This window comes from Rana temporaria, chromosome 4, assembly GCF_905171775.1.
Source record: "Rana temporaria chromosome 4, aRanTem1.1, whole genome shotgun sequence".
Lineage (NCBI taxonomy): Eukaryota > Metazoa > Chordata > Amphibia > Anura > Ranidae > Rana > Rana temporaria.
The window spans coordinates 462,600,625-462,617,142 of NC_053492.1; the positions used below are offsets into that span (position 1 = coordinate 462,600,625).

Below are 16,518 nucleotides of genomic sequence, written 5' to 3' on the forward strand. Positions count from 1 at the left end.
GATATACTTACCTGAGCCCTCGAAAGTCCCGTGCTCACCCTGGCCGTTCATTGGGTAGAGTGGATGGATTGAAAGCAGCTCAGCCATAGGTTCGCACTGCTGTAAATCACATCCAATGACACGCCGTGTCGGGGCCGAGTGATACAGTGAGCGGTAATAGCCTCTGGCTGTATCATGGGAGCGTGCACGCAAGGACTCCACACCATGCGAGCTCGCTTGCATTAAGGTGTGGAGTGCTTGCCTGGAGAAGCCGAGACAGCCGCGGGTTGGACCCCAGAAGAAGTAGTTCGGGGGCACTCTGTGCAAAACAGTGGAGGCAAGTATAAAATGTATGTTATTTAAAAAAAAAAATATATATATATATATATATATATATATATATATACACACACACACACACACACACACACACACACACACACACACACACACAATAAATATATATATATATATATATATATATATATATATATATATATATATATATATATATATATATATATATATATATATATATATATATATACACACACACACACACATACTTTTTTTTTTCTTTACTGATCCTTTAACTATATAGGATATACATAACATCCTTACCAAAAAGGGTGTCGTAGTACGAGGGCAAGCTCTCTTTTTAACAACAAACGAACAAGCAAGGAAAGCAGCAGTGACACATGGAACCCCCCTTTCACTTACCAATCATTGGGGTCAGGCTGCAGCATAACGGCATTTTGTGGCTTCCAGGCACCCAATTCTTCACTACTCCCACACAGTGCAATGACTTCCCCTGCAAAATAGAACATTTTATCTTTTAGACACAAGTATAGAAAACCAGGATATATCAGATTATTCCCAAATTTATACATGGAAGAGCGATTTGCTACAGGTGAAATGAGTACCGCTAAAGATCGAATTTTCCCCATGAATGCATGCAATTGGTTTTCCTATAGGCTTGTAAATCTAAGAGAGCTTGGTAAAATATGAACTACACTAAAATACAGTGCCTTGCAAAAGTATTCACCCCCCCTTGGCTTTTTACCCATTTTGTTACATTACAGCCTTTAGTTCAATGTTTTTTAATCTGAATTATATGTGATGGATCAGAACACAATAGTCTGAGGTAGTGAAGTAAAATTAGAAAAATATAAACATAAAACTATTTTTCAGAAATAAAAAAACTGATAATTAGCATGTACGTATGTATTCACTCCCTTTGTTATGAAGCCCATAAAAAGCTCTGGTGCCACCAATTACCTTCAGAAGTCACATAATTAGTGAAATGATGTCCACCTGTGTGCAATCTATGTGTCACATGATCTGTCATTACATATATACACCTTTATGAAAGGCCCCAGAGGCTGCAACACCTAAGCAAGAGGCACCACTAACCAAACACTGCCATGAAGACCAAGGAACTCTCCAAACAAGGAAGGGACAATGTTGTTGAGAAGTACAAGTCAGGGTTGGGTTATAAAAAAATATCCAAATCTTTGATGATCCCTAGGAGCATCATCAAATCTATCATAACCAAATGGAAAGAACATGGCACAACAGGAAACCTGCCAAGAGACGGCCACACACCAAAACTCACGTACCGGGCAAGGAGGGCATTAATCAGAGAGGAGCACAGAGACCTAAGGTAACCCTGGAGGAGCTGCAGAGTTCCACAGCAGAGACTGGAGTATCTGTACATAGGAGGACAATAAGCTGTACGCTCCATAGAGTTGGGTTTTATGGAAGAGTGCCCAGAAGAAAGACATTACTTTCAGCAAAAAACAAAAACTGCACGTTTTGAGTTTGTGAAAAGGCATGTGGGAGACTCCCAAAATGTATGGAGGAAGGTGCTCTGGTCTGATGAGACTAAAATTTTACTTTTTGTCCAAAGAAAACACTGTCGGGTGCAAACCCAACAAATTACATCACCCAAAGAACACCATCCCCACTGTGAAACATGGTGGTGGCAGCATCATGCTGTGGGGATGTTTTTCAGCAGTCAGGAAGGGGAAACTGGTCAGAGTTGAGGGAAAGATGGATGGTGCTAAATACAGGGATTTTCTTAAGAAAACCTGTACCACTCTGTGTGTGATTTGAGGCTAGGACAAAGGTTCACCTTCCAGCAGGACAATGACCCCAATCTGTGGTCAGACTTAAAGATTGCTGTTCACAAGTGCAAACCATCCAACTTGAAGGAGCAGTTTTGTAAGGAGGGAAAACATTTTTGTAATAAGCGTATATTGATCGGTTTGCGCAAAAGTTATAGCGTCTACAAACTATGGGAACGATTTATATGGCTTTTTTTTTTTATTATTATTATTACTACTACTACTAGCAATGGCAGCGATCTGCGATTTTTTGCAGTATGGCAACGTTGTGGCGGACAGGTTGGACACTTGACACATTTTTGGGAACATTTACAGAGCGCTCAGTGCTTCAAAATATGCACCGATTACTGTGTAAATGTCACTGGCAGGGAAGGAGTTAACACTAGGAGGCAATCAAGGGGTTAACTGTGTTCCCTCTTTTGTGTTCTAACTGTGGAGGGATTGGGACTCACTATAGGAGATGACAGACGTTTTTTCTACTTGGTAGAAAGACACAATATGTCCTTCTCTCCTCAGATAGCACAGGATTTGTGCGTTCACACACACACACACACACACACACACCCGTGCTCCCGCTCGTGCGTTGCCAGCGGCGATCACGCCCGCCGGCCATGCCCATTGGGTTCCCTGCTGTGATTGGACACAGCTGATCACATGGTAAAGAGCCACTGACTGTCTCTTTACCCTGATCTGAGATCATCTGTGTCCGGAGGACATGGCAATCACAGAGTAATCCATGGCGGGCACGAATAGGGGGGAGGACATCATATGACACCCTACCAAGACTGGCTAGCCATGCTGTAGCCGTCATTCGGCTATATTGCGGTCAGCAAGTGGTTAAAATCCTGATAAATGTGTTAGTCAGGGGCAGACTGACAACTCATGGGGCCCCCGGGCAATAGAAGATTATGGGGCCCCCGGGCTTACAGATGGCCACCACGCCAGGAGGCAGTGCAGAGGCGGGGCAGCTAAAATCTCTGGATTTTCACATCAAAAGCATGTGAGTTTCGGACATATCAGGAACAGATGTTAAAAAAAAAAAAACACAAACACACACACACACACACACACACACACACACACACATTTTTACATACTGTCCCTGGTTTTACTGAGCCTGGCAACCCTGAATCAGGGGCCCCCTAGTGGCATGGGGCCCTCTGGCAGTGCCCGAGTGACTCAATGGTCAGTCCGCCCCTAGTGCTAGTTCTCTCTTCTATTGGCCTTCAAACATGTCTGCCTTTACATCATTCCTCATGTAATAAAAACGAACAATTAACCGTTTACTCAACAAATACCTTTTTTTGTTTCAAGGTCAGCTCACAGGAAGGGACCACGCTCCATTTCTATCTACCGTATTTATTCGAGTATAACGCGCACACGTGTATAAAAAAAAAAAATCGGTATAAAATCATTGTAATTGCCAAAAATCATTTATTGTATTTACTGTATGTCCAGCCATGTCCCCCGCATGTGCAGCCATGTCCCCCGCATGTGCAGCCATGTCCAGCCATGTCCCCCGTATGTCCAGCCACCTACTGTTAATCACCGCAGCGCGGGAACATTACAGACAGCGTTCGTTTGAACAGCTGTTTTCCCTGCCGCGCATAGACACTCCCCCTCGCTCGCGATTGGACAGATCCGTCCAAGGGGGAGTGTCTATGCGCGGCGGGGAAAACAGCTATTCAAACGAAAGCTGTCTGTAATGTTCCCCGCGCCGCGGTGATTAACGTTGTAGCGACGTTGGTGGCGGTAGCAGGGGCTGCAGCGGGGGGGGGAGGGGGTAAGTATTCTATTCTAGTATCGGCGGTATTAGCGGGAGTACGAGTACTCCTGCTAATACTCGGTATTGGTCCCGCCACTGCCATCCCACCCCAGTCCTCGTTTATAACGCGCACCCAAAACTTTGATTTTTTTTGTTGGTATAAAATGTTGCGCGTTATACTCGAATAAATACGGCGTGATCTCTGTGCTTAGCAGTGGCGGCTGGTGCTCAAAATTTTTGGGGGGGCGCAAACGAAAAAAAAACAAAAAAAAAAAAACGATTGCAGCCTCACTGTACCTATCAATTGTCACCACTGTGCCATGCCATCAAATGCAGTCACTGTGCCATCAAAACGCAACCACTGTGCCATCAAAACGCAGCCACTGTGCCATCAAAACGCAGCCACCATGCCATCAAAACGCAGCCACCATGCCATCAAAACGCAGCCACCATGCCATCAAAACGCAGCCACTGTGCCATGCCATCAAAAAGCAGCCACCGTGCCATCAAAACGCAGCCACCGTGCCATGCCATCAAAACACAGCCACTGTGCCATCAATTGTCACCACTATGCCATCAAACACAGCCCCCAATTGTCGCCACTGTGCCCCCAATTGTCGCCACTGTGCCCCCAATTGTCGCCACTGTGCCCCCAATTGTCGCCACTGTGCCCCCAATTGTAGCCACTGTGCCCAGTACCCCCCCCCCGGCACTTACCTTTATGGCTTCTACGTCCCTCGATGTCCCTCGTCCCGCCATCGATGACGCTTCAGCCAATCAGGTTATCTGATTGGCTGAAACGCCTGTCAGTCTTATCCTCGGACGTACGGCCGGTACGCCCCGAGGATGAGCTTCAGGAAGCAGACTACAGCCTCAGGGCTGTACTCTGACAGCCTATCAGGGCCGCTGGCCCTGATAGGCACTTCCACACAGCCAGTCAGCTGCCGCTATTCAGCTGACCGGCGCTCAACTTCCGGCCAGCTGAATAGTGGACGGCAGCGGCGAAAATATACAGATTCATACAGTGTATGAATCTGTATATTTTACTGGCTGTGAGCGAGCCAGAGGGGGCGGCGCTCCTGCGTCCCTATGGACGCACCGCCACTGGTGCTTAGCCTTAAAAAAGCTAATGCAGCCACTAGATCCAAGGACTGGTAAACTGCAATATATGACATTTTTGTCCTTGGGTTTAGGTATGTTCCAAGCACAAACATCCTTTGCTGTACATAAAGGATTGGGTGACAGAACCCAGCATCATACTGGTCATTAAAGGGCGTCAGGTCATTTAAGGCCATGCTGTTTGACATGAAGTCATAAGAGAACAAAATCCTGGCTGCAATCCACTTCCTTAGACTGCAGAATGTCTGTCATGCAATATGTTTATCTTCTACTGCTTGAACCGAGAAGATAAACTTGTACACTTACGTGGCAGTATATTCCTAATCGTCACTGAACTAAAAAAAAAATCAACACAGGCATAGAACTAGTGTGCAGCCATCTCTCTTTAGAACATGAGATCAATCCAGGGCGATGATAGATGGAAGGTTATGCAAGATCCAGACTATGATGTCAAAACAATTGCCATAGGCACCCTGTGACTTCTGTAATCTCCCCGCCCAACCTTGGGAAAGTATTAGTCTCTCCCAGATGACCATCCTTCTTCATAAGATGAGGGCGGCACTGGAGTTGTGTCTATTCAGCACATAAACATGCAAGCTCAAAGGAAACTGACTGTGCATGTTTATGTCATAGCAAACAGATTACCAATTGACCTCCAGAAGATCAAAAAAAAAGTACTTGTACTCAGTCCTAAAAAAGTGGCATCGGGACAACCCTAGTTGTCGGACAATTTTAACCACTTAAGACCCGGACCAAAATGCAGGTAAAGGACCCAGCCAGTTTTTGCGATCTGGCACTGCGTCGCTTTAACTGACAATTGCGCTGTCGTGCGACGTGGCTCCCAAACAAAATTGGCGTGCTTTTTTTCCCCACAAATGGAGCTTTCTTTTGGTGGTATTTGATCACCTCTGCGGTTTTTATTTTTTACGCTATAAACAAAAATAGAGCGACGATTTTGAATAAAAATGCAATACTTTTTCCTTTTTGCTATAAGAAATATCCCCAAAAAAGATATAAAAAAAACGTTTTTTTTTCCCCTCAGTTTAGGCCGATACGTATTCTTTTCTTTTTTTTTTACACTACTAATGGTGGCAATCAGCGATTTTTTTCGTGACTGCGACATTATGGTGGACACAGACAATTTTGACACATTTTTGGGACCATTGTCATTTTCACAGCAAAAAGTGCTATACAAATGTACTGTTTACTGTGAAAATGACAATTGCAGTTTGGGAGTTAACCACTAGGGGGCGCTGAAGGGGTTAAGTGTGACCTCATATGTGTTTCTAACTGTAGGGGGGCAGGGCTGGACGTGTGACATCATTGATCGCCTTTCCCTATATCAGGGAAACACACGATCAATGACAGTGTCACAGTGAAGAACGGGGAAGACGTGTTTACACACAGCTCTCCCCGTTCTTCAGCTCCGGGGACAGATCGCGGGACTCCGGTGGCGATCGGGTCCGCGGAGCGTTGGATCGGGTCACGGGGGCGCGCCCGCGACCCACGATTGGGCACTTAAAGAGGACGTACAGGTATGTGCTTGTGCCCATCTGTGCCATTCTGCCGACGTATATGTGCAGGAGGCGGTCCTTAAGTGCTATAAAACATTTGTTGGAAAATCCGACAACAATTTCTCCGATGGAGCATACAAACGGTCTGAATTTTCTGCCAAAAACCCTGCCGTCCATACATTTGTTGTTTGAAAATTCGATCGTGTGTATGAGCTTTTACATGCTGGGAATGCACACACAAACTATATAATCTCTGCCTGATCAACTTTAGATCTACTAAAACCATCCAATAAATCTATACAATCAGGCAGGCAGGCCCTTGCACTGCATACTTGGTACCTCCAACAGGTATTGCACAATCAGATTGTAATGTGTGTGGCGAACCCAATATATATATATATATAGATGGCTGACTCACAGCTCTATATACAGTATAAGAAAGCAAAACACGACACAAATTCAGCATCACAGAACTGCAAACAAAGTGCTGAAGACCCATGTACAGGGTTACACATTGTGTAAGAAGTAATGTCTTAATTACACTCTCCAGGGATATTTATTACAACACTTGTTTTCTAACAGAGGATCAAATGGTTAGCAGGCAGAAGCAAACACTACAACGAAAGCTGGATACACACTATACAATTTTCTTTAGATATTTTCCTTTTAGATTTACCAAAACCATAGAAAATGGAGGTCAAACCTTAAAAACGGGAGTTCACCCGAAAAAAAAAAATTTAACATTAGATTGAGGCCAATTACGGGAAGCAGAATCGGGTGTTTTTTTTTTAAATCAATGCAGTACTTACCGTTTTACAGATAGATGTTCTCCACCGCTTCCGGGTACGGTCTTCGGGACTGGGCGTTCCTATTTGATTGACAGCCTTCCGACGGTCGCATACAGCGCGTCACAAGTTGCTGAACGTCAGTGCGGCTCTATACGGCGCTTGCGCACAGACGTTCGGCTACTTTCGGAAACTGGTGACGCGCTGTATGCGATGGTCGGAAGGCTGTCAATCAAATAGGAACGCCCAGTCCCCCAGCCCGGACCCGTAAGCGGCGGAGAACATCTATCTCTAAAACGGTAAGTACGGCATTGATTTAAAAAAAAAAAAAAAAAAAAAAAAAACACCCGATTCTGCTTCCCGTAATTAGCCTCAATCTAATGTTAAAAATTGATTTTTTGGGTGAACCTCCACTTTAAGAGCTCTAAACATATACTTATCTTGAACCCATGTTTGCCCTGCATGCTTAGCTGTAACGGCTCATTTATATTTGCTTCAACACACAACGGCTAGTTTACACTTGCTTCAAAACAAGGCTTCGCACACGCTTTGAGCTCTCTGAACACCAGTCAAAGCTCCTGTCACTAAAAAATTGGGCTAACTTTACTGTTTTTTTGTTTTTTTTTTAATTCATTGAAGTTTTGCATTTGAAAGACCGCTGGGCAAATACAGTGCGACAAAAAAAATTGAAGCAATTGCCATTTTATTCCCTAGGGTCTCTGCTAAAATATATATAATGTTTGGGGGTTCCAAGCAAAAAATACTGATTTTAACTTAAAGGGGTTGTAAGGGTTTGTTTTTTATTTTCTAAATGGGTTACTTTAAGCTAGTGCATTGTTGGTTCACTTACCTTTTCCTTCAATTTCCCTTCGAAATGTTTTTTTCTTTGTTTTCTTTGTCTGAATTTCTCACTTCCTGTTTCTCCTCAGTAAGGTGTTCAGTAAGCTGTTCTAAATGACTTTCCACCGCTCGGATGATGGGGGCAAGCTTACTGAGGAGAAACAGGAAGTGAGGAATTGAAACAAAGAAAAAAAAACATTCAGAAGGGAAATTGAAGGAAAAGGTAAGTGAACCAACAATGCACTAGCTTAAAGTAACCTATTTAGAAAATAAAAGACGAACCTTTACAACCCCTTTAAGAAACAAGTGTCAGGAAAAGATTTGGACTTTAAGTGGTTAAAGTGGGAGTTCACCCGAAAAAATTTTTTTAACATTAGATTGAGGCTCATTTTGTGAAAGGGAATCGGGTAGTTTTTTTTTAAAATCGAAGCCGTACTTACCGTTTTAGATAGCGATCTTCTCCGCCGCTTCCGGGTATGGTCTTCGGGACTGGGCATTCCTATTTGATTGACAGGCTTCCGACGGTCGCATACATCGCGTCACGAATAGCCGAAAGAAGCCGAACGTCGGTGTGGCTCTATACGGCGCCTGCGCACCAACGTTTCGGCTACTTTCGGAAAATCGTGACGCGATGTATGCGAACGTCGGAAGCCTGTCAATCAAATAGGAACGCCCAGTCCCGCAGCCCATACCCGGAAGCGGCGGAGAAGATCGCTCTCTAAAACGGTAAGTACTGCTTAGTTTTTAAAAAAACTACCCGATTCCCCTTCACAAAATGAGCATCAATCTAAGGTTAAAAATTAACTTTTCGGGTGAACCTCCACTTTAAGCTTCCTGCATTTACAAACAGAAGTTTGCTCCAAGAAGAAAGTTGGTTACAATGTTTCATGTTACAATCTTGGCAGACTGCCCAGATTTTTTCTTTACACACAGAAGTTTATCCCTTTGATCTAAGAAGGAAGCATTAGTTACAATGTTTCTGGTTAAGAACTTGGCAGACTGCCCAGATCTTTTCTTTTGACAGCTGAGTGAGCAGATAGTCTCTCCACTTGTTATATGAAAGAATCAGCAAACTGCATTGGAGATCTTCAGGGGGGTTGAATCGAGATCACGACTTTTTTTATTGATTAATTGTGCAGCTCCAATGTGGTTTGAAGCCGAAGCAAGTGTAAACGAGCCCTTAAAGCGTCAGCATACCAAGACATTTTGAACAATGTCATGCTCCCCACTTTGTGGGAAAAGTTTGGGGACGGCCCCTTCCTGTTCCAACATGACTGCGCACCAGTGCACAAAGCAAGGACCATGAAGACATGGATGAGCGAGTTTGGGGTGACTGGCTGCCTCCCCAGCATGGTTTTCCCAAGCTTACCCGTCTAACCAGGGAGCCAGGGATCCGATCGAGGTGTTGCGGCCGCTTACAATAGGGCTGATTGAGGACCGTAACTGTCCCTGTTTATCTCTATGATCAAACAGGCATCTCCAAACTACGGCCCTCCAGCTGTTGCGGAACTATACATCCCATGAGGCACTGTAGAACCCCGACATTCACAGACATGACTAGGCATGATGGGAATTGTAGTTCCTGAACAACTGGAGGGCCGTAGTTTGGAGACCCCGATAGGAGACTGGAAGCAACAAGCATTTTGTCACTTCTGGTTGGGGCAAATGTAAACAGAGCCATTATTTTTGGGAAAAGCATTAGATCCATGTATTTTTATAAAAAAAAAAAAAAATTGATCCGTTCTTTTCAAGGGTAGAGGAGAGATCTATGGTCTTATAGATAACCCTACAAGTCATCCTTGTTTGCTATCAAAAGGGATGTTTACATTTCTTGTGATGGCAATAAAAGTGATTAAAAAAAAAAAAAAAAAAAGGAAGGGACAGTGTGCAAAATGTATATATAATATTTTTTTTAAAAGCACCTCCGCCCTCCATGCTCACTTGCAGAATTGAACATATATGTAGGTCGTGCACACATATGTAAATGGTGTTCTCACCACACGTGAGGTATCACCACGGACGTTATAGCGAGAACAATAATTCTACCTCTAGACCTCCTTTGTAACTAAACATTTTGAAAGCGTTGCACAAGGAGGTTTTCTAGTAACTAGTATGAGCATGTGCCATTTTAAAGTGTGACATGTTAGCGATCTATTCACTCGGCACAACACCATCTTTTATAGCTTGCAAAAAAAAATTGGGTTTTAGGTTGTATTTTTTTGCATTAAAATTCATTAAAAAAGTGTAGTTTTTCACAAAAAATTGCATTTGAAAAAAAAAATTTAAATGTAAAAAATAAATAAAAAATTGTTGCGCAAATATCGTGTGACATAAAAAATTGCAACAACCGCCATTTTATTCATTAGGCCATTTGCTAAAAAAAATGTATATATAAATTTACATAATGTTTGCAGCTTCTAGGCAATTTTCTAGCAAAAAAATTAATAAATATACAGATTTTTAAAATGTAAACAAAAATAAAAATAGATGTCAGACTAGGCCTGGTCTTCAAGTGGTTTAAATTAAAGCAGAACCTCACAGAAAAATGGACGTTCCGCTCTTCCTTCTACTATTGGAACATATTTTTTTTGAGGGGAGTGGATTGGGCACATAGTTTGGGCAGGTACCTGTTCCCCAATTCATGCTGGAATCGCCAAGGTGATTCCACGGAAAGGTCGCTCCTCTCCTTCTCTGCTCTCAACCTTCACATCACAGATCCCAGGAGGCTGCAGGACCATTCACACAGTGCAACGCGGCTCACGCCTGCACAGTGGGGAGCCAACTGTGAAGACTTCAGTCGCCTTTCCATACTCAGCATGGAAGCACCAGGGACCCAATGACCAATAAAGAACCCGACCCGGGGGGGTGTTCGGCGCTGGATCGCTGAACAGGCAATCGTCTCACTCATTCATACCATGTGCAGTGACCTACATTTTCCTGCACAAGATAAATGCAGGATACTGAAAATGCACAAAGAAAACAATGTTTGTGTATGTGCCTCTTTCACACCACAACCTTGTGTACGTTTGCAGTCCAACGCAGTGCTTTAAAAAAGCACTGTGCATGTACTGTGTGCAATTTAATGCAATGCACATCAATGCAAATTAAAGTGATTGTAAAGAAGGAGGAAGAAAAAAAAAAAAAACACACACAGCTATACTTACCTGCTCTGTGCAAGAGAATCTCCTCTTCTCTGGTCACCTGATGACACTTTTGGCTCCTCCTCCATGTCTAGTGCCCCCATGGGAAGCCGCTTACCAAGGGGGCACTTGTGCATGCTCTCCTGAGCCACGCTGCAGCGTTCAAAGACACAGGCAATGGTACTCAGCACCCACTCCCTCGTTACTGACTTTGATTGACAGCCAATGAAACGTGAATGAGTCTTTCACGCTACTGTGAGTAAAGATGAAATAAATACTACAGAAAAAAAAAATGATATGAACGTAAAAAGCAGCAAAATGTGACAGTGTTCACCATACACAAAACAATAATAAAAATACAAAGAATGATCTTACGCTAAGAATTGATATCATACATACACACTAATAAATTATATATATATATATATATATATATATATATACACACACACACACACACATACATATACACATATACATATACACACACACACACATATAAAATGTGTGTGTGTATAGATTATATATGTGATATTTATAGTGATATCAATTCTTAGCGCAAGATCACTCTTTGTATTTTTATTACTGTGACACGCCAATGGCTCCTGGTGCCCCAGCAAAGCCAGCGAGACGCAGAAGTGAGGGGAGAGAAGATCAGCTGATGTGCACACGCTGGATTGAATGAGGGCTCAGGTAAAAAAAAAAAAGGGAGGGGGGAGGAGGCCAAGAATTTGATGCCTAAACATTTTTTACCCCATATAAAAATGCACGTTGCTGAACATGCATTTTCAATGTGTTGTGGATTTGTGCAGTATGATGTGAACAGGCTTGTATTGTCAAGGCTTCTTAGCACGAACCAGCTTCTAGTTCATTGTTGACTCTGTAGCAGGCTCAACATTATTACCAGGAACTGTTGTGCTTATTAGGCTCTGCACCAGATCTTGTCTGCAAAATTCTGGGAATCCACTTGAAATCCCCTCTGCAGCCCTCGAAAGACTCTCCTCTTTTGGAATACATGGAGGTCACTCCTAACCCTGCTGATTACAACAAAAGCTCAGTGCGTGAGCAACCAACTCTGCCAAACTTCTCAGCATCACACGGGAGGTGTACCTAAGCTTATTCAAATACGGCATTAGGGCTTGTTCCCAATACCTGAACAGGATCTGCATATAGATCAACACAAGGGCACAAAGAAAACAATTGTTTTTCTCTTATGTCACAATGACAATGGAGGAAACAAAGCCTTGTGTACACAAACAGCAAGGAGGCAGTAAAAACAAGTGTCAGGCGGTTGGATCCCAGGTTCACTGCCCTCTGCCTTGCCACCTAAAAAACTTAAAGTGGTAGTAAACTACAGCATGAAGAAAAAAAAAAAAAAAAAAAAAACTTGCCGCGATGGCATAATGCACTAGTACGCATACTAGCAGATCATAAAATACATACCATAGAACGAAGCACTCCAGCGGCGCTCTGTCACTGCGTGACAGGGCTTCCATCTTCCCCCACTCCTGGTCTTCCTTTCTGGTTCACGGGCTCTGGCTGTATGACTGGTCGAGGCCACGATGATGTCACTCTCACACATGCGTGCAGGAGCCCTCAGCTGCGGCATAGAGCTCTGAAGGTCCAGCATATCGTCACCGGCTACATTCAGTGTGAATATCTCCTGAACACCGCAAGTTTAGGAGATATTCACTTCACCTACAGGTAAGCCTTGTACTAGGCATACCTGTAGGTACAACTTACTAAAAAAAAAAAATGACTTTACTACCACTTAAAAGCGGAACTTTACCCATAACAATGTGATACAATATACAGTGGAACCTCGGATTACGAGCATAAACAGTTCCAGGAGAATGCTCATAATCCAAAGTACTCGCATATCAAAGTGAGTTTCCCCAAAGAAGTCAATGGAAACTAAAATAATTAGTTCCACATTGACTTCTATGGCATGCACTCACAAACCGAGTCAGGATTTCCCCCCAAAAATATGCTCATATTGTGAAACGCTTGTTAACCTCTTTACTCGCAATCTGAGGTTTCACTGTAATGCTTTTTAGCAAGGAACATACATTCCATAATAAATATGCTACTAACAGTGTGTGCTGTATCGCAGACACTATCCAAAATGTACTCTCTGCTTAACACACCACCCACACAGCCTCAACGACCCTTTTTTGAAGGGTGGGAGAGAGATCTGGACCGTAGATTCTCTGCGGCACAACACCACCACATTATCAGCTGTGCACTTAAATCGTCTATATGCGCCAAAATACAGGAGACAAATTATAAAATTCTGACCAGATGGTATTTTACACCGGCCAAGTTGCGCAGGTGTTTCCCGACCGCCTCAGATTGCTGCTGGCGGTGTGGGAAAGAGGTGGGCTCGCTACTTCAGGTCTTCTGGTCCTGTTCGGGATTGAGGGGCTTTTGGGGGGGGAGGTGCGCCGCATAACACAGACCTTCACGGAATATGAAATCCCAGACGATGCGGCGTTCTTCCTGCTTCACCACTCTACAATTCCCTTCAAATTGTACAAGAAATTGCTGGTGCGACATTTATTAAATGCCGCCAAGGCCTGCATCCCTCTGCTCTGGAAACATGCCCCCCCCCCCCCCCCGACCATTTCATGCTGGCTGAGAAAGGTGGAGGAGATAAAAAAAAAAAAAAGAAGATGGAGAATTTAGTCCTCACTGCACAACATAATCGTGAGCGGTACTCAGAGACCTGGAACATTTGGAATGCATTTGTTTTTTCTGATGAAGGGATGGCCCTTCTGCGACAGTAAATCAGCTGTGGACTGCCGTATGGCGCCGGAGTCATCCTCCGTTTCGATGCCTGCTCCCTGGATTGACCCCCCTCCCTTGTGTGTGTGTTCTCTCCTATTCTTTATGTTTTTTCTGTATCTACACTTTGCTTGTTCTGAGATTTCATAAGAAAAAGTGAAAAGGAAGTGGAGGGGTTCCGTATCTTTAGATGTCTACACTACGATGGAAACTCCCGTTTCCTGGGTGGTGCACTTACCTAGATGTTTATATTTTGTATTGCACGGTTGTGCGAAGACCCAGATATGAGTAATGTACTGTTGGGTGTGTCTGTAACCAGTTCAATGTAACACATACTGTCTGTAATGATGGGACCTCTCCCCTTGGTGTGATTCAATAAAAATTATATTTTGAAAAAAAAAAATATTAGTGTGTGCTGTAAATTGCCTCTAGCATGGTTCCCATTTCTTCTTGCTGGAGGCCACCATTTTGTTGAAGCCCAGAGCAGCAGTAAATCATAAAGCAGAACTAAACCTATCAATTTAACAGTATCAAAAAACCAGAAACATTCCTGGGATGCTGGGATTGCCAACTGTCACATTTGCTTGTGTCCTCAACCAAAACTGTCAAACCATCAAATGGCCTGATGTCATAACTGATCACTTGTGCAGCACCATGGCAATTGCAGATTAAACAGAAGCAGCTTCCTTAGCTGTAAAGGATAGGATGGTCTATTTCCGCTTTAGGGCTGTCAGCAGATCGGCCTCTACAAACTCGTCAGTGCCTAAAAATGGAGAGCAACTGAACATGTGCAGAGCAGGGTGAGACAGTGGGGGTTATTTACGAAAGGCAAATCCACTTTGCACTACAAGTGCACTTGAAAGCGCATTCGCTCTAAATCTAAGGGGTAGATCTGAAATGAGGGGGAAGCTCTGTTGATTCGATCATCCAATCATGTGCAAGCTAAAATGCTGTTTTTCATTTTCCTTGCATGTCCCCCTCGGATCTACAGAGACTTTACTTCCAAATGCACTTGTAGCGCAAAGTGGATTTGCCTTTATTAAATAACCCCCTGTGTATTACTGGATTTTAAACAGTATAGATCAGAGGTCTCAAACCGGCGGCCCTCCAGCTGTTGTAGAACTACAAGTCCCATCATGCCTCTGCCTGTGGGAGTCATGCATGTAACTGTCAGCCTTGCAATGCCTCATAAGACTTATAGTTTTTCAACAGCTGGAGGTCCGCCAGTTTGAGACCCCTGGTATAGATACTTTGTTTTAAAGTTTTACACTCTTAATTTTTTGACTAAAGTTCCACTTAAAGGGTCACTAAAGGATTTTTTTTTTAGCTAAATAGCTTCCTTTTCCTTACTGCAGTCCTGGTTTCATGTCCTCATTGTTCGTTTTTGCTTTGATGTTGCTGTAATTCCTCTCTGTTCTGGACACTTCCTGGTTGTCCGTTTCCTGATCACCACAGTACTGGGAGATTTCCCACTGTGGTGACTAATCAAGGAGGTGTGATTACTGTTTGTAAAACGAAACTGGATTGGTGCTGAGGGGTTTTAGACAAAGTATCACTGCCCTCTATTGGCTCTTTGTCTCTGTACATCAGAGAACCAGGAAACAACAGCAAAAACGAAACTAAACTGCAGGTAAATTATATGATTGGTTTTTATCTATTTTTAATCATTTTTAAAAATGAATCAGTTAACTATTATGTCTCTATACCCTGTAAACAGTTATTATAGGGAAAACATTTTTTTTTCCCCTTTAGTGACCCTTTAAACATGCAGCATGGAAAAGGGGGGGGGGGGGGGTAGGCCGTGCACCTACCATAGCAAATTAATTTCAGCAAATCACGTTTGACAGACCATTGAAATAACAGGACCATACTACAACTGCCAGTAAAATGGTTAGCTTGTGGTTGCGGGACAGTAATAAAAATACTTTGTCGGCAAAAAAATAAAATAAAAAGTAATTCAGGAGCTGGTAGTATTGCTTCCTGAAGGCCTGTAACATGCTTCTATACTGCCCTCTGAAATGCAATTCACTGTGAATAACTCTTCATAGGGGTGGTAGAGACCTGGCGCAGCTTTTTGTTTGTTTTTTATGTTTACTGTGTACTTCGCACGTTAGCTGCTGCCTTGAGATCATTGTGTTGCAGCGCAGTTTTCTTGTTTTTTTTCGGTAGAGACTGCCGCTGGGGTAAACAAGGCCAAGTGAGGGTCATTTGCTGAAAGGGAGAAAGAATGGTGACCAGGTTACATGTCACTGGAACCGAGCCCTTCTGGTTAAGAAAACGAAAGTCCCCGTCCGTACAAGAGCTCTGACCCGTTCTAAGTATCTGTTCTACGACATGCGTGTTATTTTGGCAATAGGCTTTTAATAGCCACTGACTGGAGACTTTCACATACACTCCTTGAAGACCAATTCCGTTCAAGGACAGGACAGTCTTGCACAAACCCTAAATTAGCCTCCTAATAATTTC

At 43.3% G+C, this 16,518-nt stretch overlaps 1 protein-coding gene across 3 annotated transcripts in view; it reads right to left on the reverse strand.

Moving 5' to 3' along the window:
* GPCPD1 (glycerophosphocholine phosphodiesterase 1) overlaps positions 1-16,518 on the reverse strand; it is a 131,156-nt gene that overhangs the window by 99,894 nt on the left and 14,744 nt on the right. For all 3 annotated transcript variants that reach the window (XM_040351683.1, XM_040351681.1, XM_040351682.1), the window contains exon 3: positions 700-790. In XM_040351683.1, the coding sequence (XP_040207617.1) occupies positions 700-790 (91 nt within the window). The remainder of the gene's footprint in view (positions 1-699; positions 791-16,518) is intronic.